Raw genomic sequence first — 14,132 nt, 5'->3', positions numbered from 1 at the left:
CAGAGAAGGTGGGACTAACATTTTATAAAGCGGTGACAAGGATGATCGTGGTTGGAAATTCCACAGAGTTAAGGTATGTTGAAATTTCTTTCTTGTAAGCCAAGCTGATTGGGAGTAAATGACGTCAGGCTTTGATATGTAACGACAAAGCAATGTCCAAGATGTAACGATTAAACACTGAAGGAATAAGATGATTAGTTACTGAAATGTTTCTAAGATGTTTCTTGTCAAACTGTTTCTAAAACGTTGAGATTTGGGAGAGGCAGAATCTCCATACCACTATCCATAGCGGCTGCACCAATTTACATTCCCACCGACGATGCGCTAGGATTCCTTTTCCTCCACATCCTCACCAACACTTGTTATTTGTTGTCTTTTGGACAATAGCCATTCTGACAGGTGGGAGGTAATATCTCATTGTAGTTTTGACTTGCATTTCCCTGATGAGTATTTATCTGAAGAAAACAAAAACACGAATTAGGAAAGATACATGCACCCCTGTGTTCATTGCAGCATTATTTATAATCATCCAGACATGGAAACAACCTAAGTGCCTGTCAATAGATAAGTGGATAAAGAAGATGTGGTAAATATATATACAATGCAATGTTAGCCTTAAAAATAATGAAATCTTGCCATTTGTAACAACATAGATGGACCTAGAGGGTATTATGCTAAGTGAAATAGGTCAGAGAGAGAAAGAAGAATACTGTATGATTATACTTATGTGTAGAATCTCAAAAACAAAACCAATGAACAAACATAACAAAATAGACACAGTTATAGATACAGAGAACAAACAGGTAGATGGGGGAGGGGAAGGAAGGGGAAGAAGAAAGGAATAGGTGAGGGAGATAAAGAGATACAAACTTCCAGTTGCAAAATAAATGAATCATGGATATGAAATGCACAGTGTGGGGAATATAGTCACTAAATACGTAATATCTTTGTATGGTAACTTATCATAACTAGATTTATGGTATAATTTTGAAATGTATAGAAATATGAAATCACTATATCGTGCAACGGGAACTACTGTAGTGGTGTAGGTCAATGATACGTCAGAAACAAACGAACAAGCTCAGAAAAAGAGATCACGTTTGTGGTTATCTGAGGTCGGCGTGGGGGAGGGGAGGGGAGGAAGAATTGGATGGAGGCGGTCAAAAGGTACAAACTTAACAGTTACAAGATAAATTAGTACTAGGGATGTGATGTACAACAGATCAGTGTGATTAACACTGCTGTATGTCACATATGAAAGTCGTTAATAGAGTAAGCTCTAAGCGTTCTTACCACAAGGAAAAACGTTTAAAAAATATGTCTTAAATTTTGTATCTATGTGAGATGATAATGTTCACTGAATTATTGTGATCGTCATTTCATGATGTCTAAGTCAAATCATTATGCTGTACACCTTAAACTTACACAGTGCTGTATGTCAAATTTATCTCAGTGAAACTGGGGGAAGAATGGATTTGGAAGGTGTGGAAGGCATATTAGGACAAGCGAGGCTGCAATAACAAGTCAACCCCAACGAGTGTAAGGGCTCAAACCAAAGAGATTCTTTTTCCTCACAAGAGTCCTAGGTGACTATATCTGATCAGTGGTTGCCTTTCCTCCGGCGGCGACTTTGAGAACTAGACCCCCATCTCCTGGCTCTGTCATCTCTGGTGTCCAGGGAAAGGGGGTCTGTTAGGCACACCCAGTTCTTTAAAGCTTCCTCATATCGCCCCCACCTCATGTTCCCTTATCAAGGCCACATCTGAGTGCAAAGAAGCTGAGAAATGAACCCTGGATATGTGCTCGGGAAAGAAAAGAGGAGGGGAAAAACAATCAACAATAATGAAGTGCCCTTGAGTGATGAGCTAACATTGTCAACCACAGAGGGAAAAGTCCCCGAGGCACTAGGGTCATTTTTAAAGAAAAGAATAAAGGAATCATGTACCAAGATTTCTCAGAAAGCTCTGTAATTAAGGCAGTATGGAAGAGATATACAAAGAAGTCAGTGGGGAGAAGAGAAAGTCAGAAAACGAGGCTGAAGCACAAAAAGTCCATGAGGAAAGAAAGAACTGTTAAGTAAACCATGCTGTGACATTTAGCTTGACAAACGTAAAAGAAAAATTTAGATCCCTGTCTTGTGCCTTACACAAAAATGAAATACAGGAGAGTGGAATAAATAACGTGACAAATAAAACTTTAGAAGTGTTAGAGGGAAATATAGAAGAATGTATTTTGGCTTCCAGAAAGGAAAGTGTTTCAAAAATGTGGGACATACATACACACACATATACAAAATCACAGAGTGAAAATTACAATGTTTCATTATAACAAAAGTAAAACTTCAATACAACAAAGGGAATGATAAAGTTAGGATGAAAACAGTTAAAAGAGTCAGGAAATGTCTAAAGAAATGTGTTCCAAATAAAACAGAAAAAGGAATATCCAGAATAAATAGATGGGTGGAGGAACTCAGGTAAAGTAGACCTCTTCTGGCTACAAAGCATCATTGTTCAAACCTAAAGCTTTCCTAGCATTCCCTTTTTAACTTGTGAATCAGATAAATTGCACTTGGTAATGCTGGCCAGGTGAAGGCTGGACTTTGCCATGTTCTCTGAGGTGAAGGTGGAATTGTTGCACATTTGTTATTCGGGAGAATGTTTCAGATGTTGAACAACCAATATCCCTTGCTCCAAGATTTGTGAGAATTAGGAGTCCCTGACATTTAATTAACCATCTGCTATAAGAGTTTTTATGGGAAATAGAAGGCATTTATTTGATCATTTGAAAGAGACATCATTTTTAAGACATTACAGAAGAAACCATCACAGGGCAGTTTCCCCTATCACTAACACCTTGCATTTGTGGGATACACTTATTACAACTGATTAACCAATCTGATTCATTATTATTAGCCAAAGACTGTAGTTTATATTAGGGTTCAGTCTGTGTTGCACAGTTCTACAGGTTTTTTACAAATGAGCAATATCGTATATCCACCATCACAGTCTCATACAGGAGAGTTTCACTGACCTAAAGATGCCCTGGGCTCCGTCTGATCAGCCCTCTCCTTTCCCCCAAGCCCCTGGCAACGGTGGTTCATTTTACTGTCTTCACAGTTTGACCCTTCCCAGAATGTCATAGCGTTGGAATCATACAGTGTAACGCCTTTTCAGACTGGTCAGTAGTAGTTTAGAATCAGCTGAAATGAGGATTTGACTTACAGAGATTTATAGTGTCAAGCTGACGAAATTGCCATGGATAGGAATCACGTGTATAACTATGGACAGTAAATATTTGTCTTATTATCAATTTTCTGGAGTTAGCTCTTCAGGCTCTGAGACCAGGGGAGATGAATGAATTACTTCGTTCTTTAGATTTTTCTTCTTTAAAATAGGATAAATAATAGTATCTATTCCATAGGTAGTTCCCTTTTCATTCCCAAAATGTCTTTCTTCTCTTCCTCTGTTGGCTTCTTACACTGAACAGACTACCCATTTCCCCCAATAATTGAGTGAGGCCAATCAGTAAATTTCCACTATGATGTGTTTTAAAAACTTAACTCTATAGTATTCCTTCTCTTGAGAAATATGGATCAGCCCAATTTTTCTACTGTCTTTTCCCTAAACATACCAGTGCTTTTTCGTAACATTTTTATTCTCAGGCCACCATCTTCTAAAACATTTTACCTTTTCCCATTCCCAATTTCTAATTCCCAGTTCTATTTAAGGATTGACTGCCCAAATGTTGCCTCTCGCCTCCGTGCTCGCTTTTCAGCTGGAACATGCCTCTACCGTACCAATCACTATATTATAGTTTTTCACACACCCCTGTTTTCCAATAGAAAACTCTGAAGTAGGCAGGCATTAACTTTGTATTTTCTGGGATCTCTTGGAACGTAATGATTACAGTCTATGCTAGACTATTAAGTTTAAATTTTTAAAGTAATTAATTCCCTTTAATTTATTGGTTTGTTTTTCAACCTCAGCTCTTAGAATGGATCATGATGTGAATTCTAAAGCAGACTTGAGGCGTGGCTCAAATCTAATCATAGCCTTTTCAGGTTGGTTTTTGATAGTTTATCTGGTATTGGCACTTAATTTTGAAAAATTTTTACCAAGTAAATGGTAGCATGATTAAAACTTAATGCCATGTTTATGGTTGCATTCTTTTAAAAATATCTCCTATACATTCATTATTTATATTTTAAGAACTACTTGTACATCAACAGGAAGGTGATGAGCCCAGTAGTCACCACAAAAATAAACAGTTCTTCATTTCTTCCCTTGCAACTTACCTGCTCAGGACTGAACTCTGCATTGTGTGAATAGAATCAACAGCTTTTTAGAGGAATTAAGTTAATGATTACTGCCTGCTCCTCCTCCCCGTCCCTCCTCCTCCCCATCCCTCCTCTTCCTCCTTCTCCTTCTGCTGCTTATAAATGTAATTCCTTAAATGCTTCCTGGTTTTGTCCCTAATTATAGAAATTTGTAGTTGCTGAAAGCTCAGTGGTTCAAAACTCTGGCTGTGGATCAGAGCCAGCCGGGGGGGCCTCAGAGACGGGCCAGGCCCAGCTCAGTGGACACCTTCTGTCTGGACTAGTTGGGAGTGGCACTAGGGCATCTATATTGTCAAAAATCTCCCGAGGTGGCTGTGATGTCATGCATAATCACATAGAAAGGGCATTAAGTCCTATGTTTACAGTTTCACCCGTTGTCATTTATTCATCTGTCCCTAGAATATAAACTCCTCAAAGGCACACGTCTTTTCCTGTGTTGTCAGCCGGAATGCCTCAAGGAACTTGAGAGAGCCTGGGCACGCTAGGTACGTGGTAAGTGCTTGTGAGCTGTGTGCTGCATCACTTGTCTACCACGCCTTCTGTGTCCAAGTGCAAAGGCCGTGTCTTTCACAGCTGTATTTCCCATGCAAGACAAAGTAGCCACATCCTGTCACCTAGAAGGCCATGAGTAGACATTTGGACAAAGGGGGACGTGAACTGGTGACCGCAAAGCAGCAGTGGGATTCCTTTCTGGACTTGATTATTGACCATGTTGATTTGGAAGAACCATTTATGAGTAATGATTATAATGATTATCTCTGCTTTTCTGAAGTTTCAGGAAAAAAAAAATTTCACTTTATAATTTTTGCTACTATGTTTATTATACAATGTGAATAGTTTAAATACAAATGTACACATATATGTTTGTATTTGTGTGTAACTAGTGGTTATATTGTATGTCTGTATGTTTGCATTTTCTTTTTTCCAGCACAGATAAAACTATTACAAAGTATGTATAAAGGAAAAAAAAATGACTTATCCAAAGCCAATGTTCTATGCAATGTTTGTCCAATGTGTCCAATCTGGACAAGTTTCTTTAAAAAATATTTTTAAATGGTTTTCTTATGTTTTACTTATAAGTCTTTGTCTTTATTGCTAAATTGCAAATGCGTTTGCTTTTGTGTTTGAATTTCACCGTCTTTATCCTCATTTCAAGCAACCTGCAAATATGAATTATTCCCTTTTTCTTCTCAGAAGATGCTTCTTGTGCTTTTTCCCCCAAATTTGCTTATTTGATTTTTTTTCTAGTGCTCCAACAAACAGAATCCTGCCTAGAGTCACTCCATTGTTATTCTGCAACCCAACCTCCTAAACATTTTTTTCAAACGAACAGTCACAAACTGCATTTATCCAATTCACTGATTGTTCCCTCCTGGCGCCACAGAATGGAAACACCACGTGGTCAGGAACTCTAGTTACTTTGTTCTCCTTTCTGGACAAAGCTCTTTGCACAATGTCTGTGACAGAGGAGCAATAAAAAAACAAAGTGGTGGGAATGAAGGCAAGTTCTGAAAAATTAAGGTGCTTTGTCCTGCTGATAATGAGGAAATTGATTGCAAGATCTCAGCTGCAAAGGCAAGTTCGGGCAAGTCAGGGGTGTTTCATTTTTCAACACAGGTCGATGCACTACTTTGCACACACCTGGTTTTGTGTATTCCTGCTCTGAATGGTTTCCTCTTTGCTAGATTATCACTGAACCTAATATAAAGAGAACGACGTCATGCCAATACTCAGAGGTTGCAGGCTCTGAGAGGGGACTTTCCTCCGCAGGTGCTACTGAAAGGGTGCAGCGGAGCGGACGCCCTGGGGTTCCTGGGCTACCGTCCCCAGGAGAACGCGCGGTGGCCCAGCCTGACGGTGCAGGAGCACCTGGAGGTGTTCGCAGCCATGAAAGGGCTGAGGAAAGCAGATGCCATGGCCGCCGTCACACGGTACACGGGGGAGACACACCTGTTCTCTCCTGAGGGGATGGGGAGACAGCTGGGAGGGCCGGCCTTCATGGAAGCTCAGGGCGGGGGCTCTGAATGCAGACCCGGGCCACACCGGGTAGATTTCCAACTAGAAACTAATTTCCTGGATTTCAAAGTGTTTTGTTTTGTTTTTTCCTCTCATATTGAATATGGGAGGAAATAACCATTGGTAAAAATTTATCAAAAATACTAAAATTTAAACTATCACAGGGCAGCTATCTGGATATCGTGAAATGTGCCTACATTTTCTTTTTAAGAGAAAGGCTATTTTTGGGGGGGGGGGGGATCAGCCAATGTGAGATGACTGGGTGTCATTTTCAGAGCCGCATTTCTGAGCTCTGGTCCCCACGCTTGTCCCGCCTGGCCCTTCTCCCATCAACTTTCCTTGTTATCCAGAAGCCTGAAACACTCTGTCTCCTTCAGGTTGGTAGATGCGCTCAAGCTGCAGGAGCAGCTGAAGCTCCCCGTGAAGGCTTTATCCGAGGGAGTAAAGCGAAAGGTAGGGGCGGGGCTGGGTGCTCCTCTGCGCACCCCCAGGTCGGTGCCAGACGCGGTTCCTCTCGTTCCAGCTGTGCTTCGCGCTGAGCCTCCTGGGAAACCCGTCGGCGGTGCTTCTGGACGAGCCGTCCACGGGGATGGACCCCGAGGGGCAGCTGCAGATGTAGTGAGGGGTGCTTCCCAGTCACGGCCCGTGCAGAGGCCTTGCTGGAAATCTGTGAATTTTGTTAGTATTGTTGAACAAACAAAAACTGTCCCTTAAAACGGTTTTAAATGTAGCAAACACCATCCATATCATTAAGCACTAACTAATAATTTCCAAAATAGCATTTTGTCTCACATTTTATTTCCAGATCTCATTGAGTGGGTGGGGAAAAGCTTTCAGAGTTCAGCATTCACTTGGTTCTTCATCTGCTATGTTTTCTGTCAGTGCGAGAATCCAATGACTCTGATATTTAGCTTGCGGATCTAGTTTTTGAAGCGTCTAAAGTCTGGGGTTCCTGGACACTGTGGTCTGTATGTTTGCTGTGCGTTCCTTTTCTTCCTGGGAGTCCTGACAGCTGTATGGTTCTGCTGGGTCTGTTCACCTTCCTTCTGCCTTCTCATAAAAAATTCTTTGTTGCTCAGAATTTTTCTCTTATGTAAACGTCTACTAGGTTTTTCCCACGTCCGTCCTCCAATCTCAGTATTTCATTTTCCTCCTGAATCTGATCTGTCTGTCCTCATCCTTGCTTTATCTTGCCCTCTTGCTTTATCGAGACTTGCTGCCTCAGCTCTTCTGCCATTTGGAATATCCTTCCCACCATTTTCAGATTAATCACAGGACTTCCACTGATTGCCAGTGTTCTCTTGCCAGTGTTGGCAGGTGATTCAGGCCCCCTTTAGAAACAGACTGAGGCTCCCCCTGACCACCCACTACACAGCAGAGACTGAGGCTCCGTGTCACCACAGGGCAATCGTGGTGTCTGGAAGGCGAGCGCCCATCCAGAGCCAACGCCTGACCACTGCAGCTTGGGGCAGAAGAAAGCAAGTTTTGCTCTTGGAGGAGTCAGATCCTGGGGAGGAGCTGAGGCTGCTGCTTCCTGATATACCCATGGTAGGACCACGGTGTCTGCAGCACTAGCTAAGTAGCAACAGGAGCGTTTTCTTAAATACGCTTCTCTTCGTTGCCTTGTTCACTTACCATTCCTGCTCCAGATGCATGGGTTCCATCCAACACTTGCAGAGCAAATTTGGCAAGGATTACCTGCTGCAGATGAAGATGAAGACCCCCACGCAAGAGGAGACCCTTCACTTCACGCTGAAATTCTAAGGCTTTCCCCCCAGGCCGCTTGGTGGGAAAGGTAAAGACGTCTGCTGGTTTTGACTGGGTATCAAATGTCGGCTTTTTTCCTGACAGCTGTTTTGCCTTGTAGACACTGAAGGTCACTTTTACCCCCCAAAAAAACCCTAAAACAAAGATTATTTGTAGGTTACTAGGAAAAAACAGTAACAAACCAGAGACGAGAGACCTGCTTTAGAAGCTGCCATGCACGTGCCGTGTCTGTACCGTAGGCCCCGTCCTATCCTAGCCTTCCGTTATTTTGTCCAACCTTCACAGAGACCTTGAAAAGAAGACACTGTTATTACTTTGCCTAAAACAAAGTAAAAAAAAAATTGTCCAAGGAATACCATATGTGGATATTATCAGTATCTTTATTAATGGGAAATTGACACAGAAACAAATTGGGTCATGTGGCAAATCTGATGGGCAATAGGGCTAGAATGTATCGCTTACTTTCATTCTAAATCTATGCATTTATTCCAAGTTTATCTAACAACTCAGGGGTGGCACCAGCTTTGGAAAAGTAACATAGATATTTTATACCTTGAATCTGCTGCAGAACACAGATTATTAGGAGTTAGAGGGGAAAAAAGCAGAAAAGTGAGAAATATAATTTAAATAACAATAAGGGAAATATTTTTTTCAGTGGATTATACGAAAAGTAACCCATGCGTCGCACTGCTAAATTTTAATGCATCGCAAGGACATAATCATAAGGAGCAGCATGGGTGGAAGTGACGTGGAAGAAATGAAATCCTATGAAATGGAATCTAATTCATGCTGATTATTTGTGAACAATACGTAGGTAAATATTTACCTGAACAGCAGAGGGTGAACACTGAGCCCTTCTGCAGGAAACGGCACTGATTTCCTGAAGATTTTTACTTTCCTCTCAGAGACCCATTTATTTATCCCATATTAAAGCTTTTTGAATGGGGTGAGGGGAGTGGATGAGGCTGTAGAGAACAGCCCTAGATTTCTAGGTTTCAGAAACTTTAGGAAACTGTGGTTCTGTACGAAGACCCTGAGTCCCTGGTGTCTGCAGCAGGGGTGTGAGGGGCAAAGACAAGTCCCAAAATGTACTTAGACTCCAAGGAGCCTGAGATATGAAGCTGACACCGAGTCTCACTATTCCTCTCCTAATTCTCCTGCTTGCAAACTGGCTTCCTTGGATGACCGTGAACCCATTCTAGCATTTCTACTGGTAGATTTAGGTCAGCCGCTCATACCCAGAGATCGGCCCCACCTCTCATCTCCTAACAAGTGCTCCTCGCCGGTGGTTTATAAATTGTCAGTCAAGAACGGGCAACCTCTGTCACGGACTGTCTTCAGGTTACAGACAGGTCAGAGAGGTCTGTTTGAAGTAAGACCCTGGGAAGCACAGAATTCCAAAACTGAAACTAATCCAAAGAGATGATAAACTGAATTGGAACCCAATATGCTAAATCTCAACGTTAGAAGTTCAGTTTGAATTTCAGAAACACAAAATGAGGGGGTGACGTGGTTCCATGTATCAATGTGTGTGTGCATTACAAGGGGCGAGGGTTATTTTTCACTTTTTCTTACTATATTAATACTTTTGAAGGGCATGTATGAAGGTACAAGAGAAGACAAAATTTATTCCACATTGAAGAAGGTTAAGTCGTTCAGATCTTTTAGATCCCAGATACATGCTTACTTTGAACGCTATGTGTAAGATGTGTCCCTTTGTAGTGCGTATTGTTTTGTTGGCTCAGGCTATAGATCAAGAAACAGATCTCCCATCCAGTCCGTGAAAACCCACTCTCCGCTGGTTAGTGTCACTTTAAAACTAAATGACCTGCCTCCCTCCAAGTGCAGTTTTGTTTTGTTTTTTGTTTTGCTTTATCTTCCTTGCTACTCTAGCCCTAACTGAGGGTCCTGAGTCAGACCAAGCCTTCCCTTCCACTTTGGGGGTATCCAATGCAGGGAAAATAGTTCCTAAATATCCATATGGAAAATCCATTGCATTAGAGAGTGCAGAGGGCGTCCGGAGGCTGGCTCGCACCGCGGCCAAGCGCCCCATGTTCAGGTGGTTTCTCCCTGCCTGTATGCTCTCTCCCTGCTACCTGTGACATCTCTTCGGTGATCACTCATTGGACAGGGACCGCCTTCCTATCAGCACAGATATTCACCGAAATCCTCCATGATGTTATGTCCTCCCTTCTTCAGGCTGAATCACCCGTTGTAACTCAGCAACCCTGGCAGCCTCAGACTGTTTCTTAGTTACTTTCATTGTTGACGAAAGAACCCAAAGCAGCCAAGTTACCATTTTCTTGGCTGATCTCCAGTCAGCTTGTGTTTCTTTTGCAATGTGCTTGTAATCCATCCCCGACCTCAGATGTACCAAGTCCAGGTCCCACTGATAAGGTTTTCCTTTTGTCAGAGATCACAGCCCATCAGCCGCTTTACCCCAGGAATGGCCACAAAACCCATCTGGCCACTCTGTGTTTCCAGTTGGTCCCCCTTCCTCTGCCTTTCCTCGTTTTTCTTTATCCCACACAAAGCCACAGCCACGATTAAGACTGTAGCGTCAAGGGTAATTTTAAAAATCTTGTGCGCGGTGCCGGTTTTGTAAATTGTATAGGGTCAGATCGTTGAAAGAACTCACAGACTCTTGGGGTGTATTTCTGTGTTAAGGTGCAGCAGGAGGGAGAAAGTGCAGGGAAAGCACCAGAGGCCAGAGAACTTCCAGACGTAGCCCCCTGGGGTCCTTTTTGTCAGTCACACAAGTTACTCTGTTTTTGAATTATCTGCCACCATGATAAGTACAAGAAATATTGGTTTCAGGAGATTCCCGGGGAAAAAAAAATGTAGTGGGCTATTTTATACCCCACTGGTAGCCAAACCAAGCCATGTAACTGGTTTAACTGGATGTAAACCATCCCGTCTGTGCATCCCTAAACAATGAAGGCAAGGTGGCCCAGGTACTGCCAGGGGAATTTTATACCTTAGGCAGCGCACTGCAAATTAATAGCTGGCCCGTCTCTTCTTCTCTTGGCCAAGGGTCAATAGCCAACTTCCAGTGTCCCTGGAGAAGATCATGGAGCCGTCCAGTCCAGCGGTAAGTCTTTCTTCACATAATCATTCCTTCTTCTCTTCTCTGAAAAGTTTGTGTAAGAGTGTACTAATTTTTCCTCAAGTATTTAGACAAATTTGCCATCCAGACCTGGGAACTTCCCTCCTTCCCTCTCACGGAAAAGCTTTATGATAGATTTTCAAATGTCTGCCTCTGTTAACTTTTGCTGAATTGTATTTTTAAGAATTTTGCATTTAATCAAAAATTTCAATTTACTGGGCTACAGTCGTTCTTAATACCCTTATTACTTTTTGACATCAGTAGGATTTATAAAGAAACTTTCCTTTTCATTCCTGATACAGGTAATTTATTTGGCATCCTCTAATTTTCTTATTCAGTCCTCTTCTGTGTATTATCAATTTTTATTATTTTTTTCAAAGAATCATATTCTGACTTAATTGGTTTTTCTCCTTTGGGCTACAAGATTCCTCTGTTGGGTTAAGTTTACTGTTTTGTTTCTAGCTTCTTAAGGTGAAGTTTCAATCACTGATTTCAATCTTTTTTTCTTTTCTAATATGTATGTTTAGAACGACAAATTGCCCATTAATCATTACTTTAACTATATTCACAAGTTTTATGTACTGTATTTTATTATAACTAAGAAATAATGTTTTCTAATTTTCCATTTTGAATTTAGAATTGCATTACATAATTTCCAAACATTTGTGGAAACACATACACACGAATATACATATACATACCTGCACACATTGTCATTATATTTTAGAAAATCTTTCACTTTAATCCATATTTCCTTTTGGTCCTCCAAATGATTAGCTAGCTTGTGGTTGTGTATTTTAAAATATTTATTTATAAAAAGGTTTAGGTTGATTAACTAAACGTACTGTTTTTCTATTCTCTTCTTATTATGTTTTGCCTTTCTTTTATTATCTCTTTGTTTGGCTTTCTTTTTGGTTTATTTTGTTATTATTATTCTATTTTTCTGAGCTAGAGATTTAATTTGTATTCTTTTTTTTAAGTATTAGTTTGAGGAGGTCAAGGAGAGGGTGTGACCGCCCGTTAACCCGCGAGCCGGACCCAGGGCTTCAGGCTCTGCACCCCTCCCTTGTCCGTGCAAAGTCCGCTCTGACCACAGTTCCCACAGGGGGACCATTTGATCTGGAGGAGGACAGCGTCTCAAAGTCCACCCTGGAACATATTTTAGTCATTAGATATCAGCATATACAAGTTATGAATTAATAAACATCGTCTTGCTCACTTGGAATGATAGGAGGCTGCGTGGCACCCTCACTGTTTATTCCTTTCCCCTTTCAGGTTCTCCTGGAGCTCTCCAAGGAGCAGGACTTAGATGGGTTTGAGGAGGGACGTGATCCTTCAGTGCAGTGGAAGCTCCCAGCAGAAGAACCCGAAAGCTCAAATACCCTACGATTCTGTTTAAGCCTGACTGAGAAGATGACCTAGTCATAGCCAAGAGGGATACGTAACGGCTAGAGAGACAGAGGTGGATGGGCGGGTGGGAGGGCGGATAGCTAGCTAGCTGATAGATAGCCTGATGGATCAGTCTCTTTGACAGCAGTTCAGACTGGTAAATGTACAGGAACTGAACATTGAAAGCATCACAACTCTCACTTAGGCCAATGTTGGAGGATGCCCTGATTGTATCCTATCTGCCAAAAATTAAATACTCATTCTAGTTATTTCCTGGACCCCTGACAGGTTTATGATAAAAATAAAACTAAAACTAAGACCAAAAAAACATAAAACAGGTGATCAATTTGGAGTACAATCCTCAACTACCTATTTGCTGATACAGGAAGCTAGACCGTTGGGTTATATGGGAAAGAGTGTTGACTTTGGAATCCCAGGGCATCTGAGACTGGACTGGCTTCTTTCCAGCTCTGTGGCTGAGAGTAAATCCCATAACCCAACTGGATCTACCGTCCTGCTAGGTTGAATGGGATTCAAATGAGAAACTGCAGATGGGAGCTTTTGGAAACTGTAAAGCCCTTTGCACAAGTTATCCACAGATGCAGGATGCCATGAGTAGCACCATGCAATGTGTGAAGTTGATGGCTCAGAGTACTTTTTAAATAATCCCTGAAAACCTCATTGGTAAGTCTGGTAAGTCTCTGGTCTGTTGTTCAAGGACAAAAATCCTCTCATTTTAACAGACTTTTCCCCATTGATACCTCCAATAAGTGGCAAGACTGTGGCGCATTCTGGACCTGCTGCAAAAGCCCTTTCTATTCGCGGCCCCACTCAAAGGCGGCATCCTTCCCTGTCAGGCAGCCTCCGGGCTGGAGCGGTGTTGTTAGGTGTTCACTCTGTGATACACCGAGCACACGTTACCGCTAGACCCATAAAGCCTTCACTGAAGTGGCGGGTTCCCAAACCTTCACAGGGCTTAACTCCCGCTCTCTGGAGCATGTGTGTCTTGCCAAGGTCCCCAGTGTACTAGTCATCTCTCCCTTATCCTTGATTGATCAGCTTGACGTCACCGATGTATCAGTGTAATGTTTTGTGAGATGTCCAAGTTGTCCAGATCTCTTAAGACTAGAACAGAGGAAGGAGGGTTCACATAGACCTGAGGCTATCAACTGAAGAAAGGCTATTATTGTGTGCCTCCCCTGAGACTCTTTTTGATACTCTTTTCTAAGCAGAATAAGAAAGAAGGCATCTGACTAACCACTGGCTGAATATCGTGGACGTGCTGTGGGTTCAGACATCGTGCCTGACAAAGCAGCTGTGGCCGGAACCACCACCCGTTTTAGCTCATAGCCATCTGGCTGTTCTCCAGGATGAGGGCTGAGACTGGCCAATTAAATGGAGATGTGCTAGGTACCACTCTCTTTGTATCCTTTATGACCTCAATGGTCTCCACTTTCTCCCTCTTCAAGATGCAGTGTTGTTCTTGACAGACTGTCTCAGCTTGCGGTGGGACTGAGG

General features: G+C 42.1%; 2 protein-coding genes across 4 annotated transcripts in view; both read left to right on the top strand.

Moving 5' to 3' along the window:
• Positions 1 to 1,162: 1,162 nt before the first annotated feature.
• On the top strand, positions 1,163 to 12,682 carry LOC123614988 (ABC-type organic anion transporter ABCA8-like). Of its 2 annotated transcripts, XM_074343558.1 has the most exons (5): positions 1,163 to 6,267; positions 6,730 to 6,805; positions 8,002 to 8,147; positions 11,153 to 11,210; positions 12,501 to 12,682. In XM_074343558.1, exons 1-5 carry the CDS (start codon positions 6,224 to 6,226, stop codon positions 12,645 to 12,647), a joined length of 471 nt encoding a protein of 156 aa, XP_074199659.1. In that variant the 5' UTR covers positions 1,163 to 6,223; the 3' UTR covers positions 12,648 to 12,682. The 2 variants fall into 2 exon arrangements, 1 of the variants encoding a protein (XP_074199659.1); XR_012499622.1 differs by having other exon boundaries at positions 6,730 to 7,900; positions 8,002 to 11,210; positions 12,501 to 12,585.
• Positions 12,683 to 13,793: 1,111 nt separating this feature from the next.
• LOC105063926 (ABC-type organic anion transporter ABCA8) overlaps positions 13,794 to 14,132 on the top strand; it is a 67,189-nt gene continuing 66,850 nt past the window's right edge. For both annotated transcript variants that reach the window (XM_074343559.1, XM_010948627.3), the window contains exon 1: positions 13,794 to 14,024. The gene's annotated coding sequence lies outside the window, so the exon portion shown is untranslated. The remainder of the gene's footprint in view (positions 14,025 to 14,132) is intronic.

Source organism: Camelus bactrianus, chromosome 16, assembly GCF_048773025.1.
Source record: "Camelus bactrianus isolate YW-2024 breed Bactrian camel chromosome 16, ASM4877302v1, whole genome shotgun sequence".
Taxonomy (NCBI): Eukaryota; Metazoa; Chordata; class Mammalia; order Artiodactyla; family Camelidae; genus Camelus; species Camelus bactrianus.
This window is presented reverse-complemented; position numbering and strand designations above follow the sequence as displayed.

Coding starts and splice junctions, on each gene's coding strand:
- LOC123614988 (XM_074343558.1), top strand. CDS start 6,224: ATGAAAGGGCTGAGGAAAGCAGATGCCATGGCCGCCGTCACACG. Junction 6,268..6,729: donor GCCATGGCCGCCGTCACACG/GTACACGGGGGA, acceptor TGTCTCCTTCAG/GTTGGTAGATGCGCTCAAGC. Junction 6,806..8,001: donor CCGAGGGAGTAAAGCGAAAG/GTAGGGGCGGGG, acceptor TTCCTGCTCCAG/ATGCATGGGTTCCATCCAAC.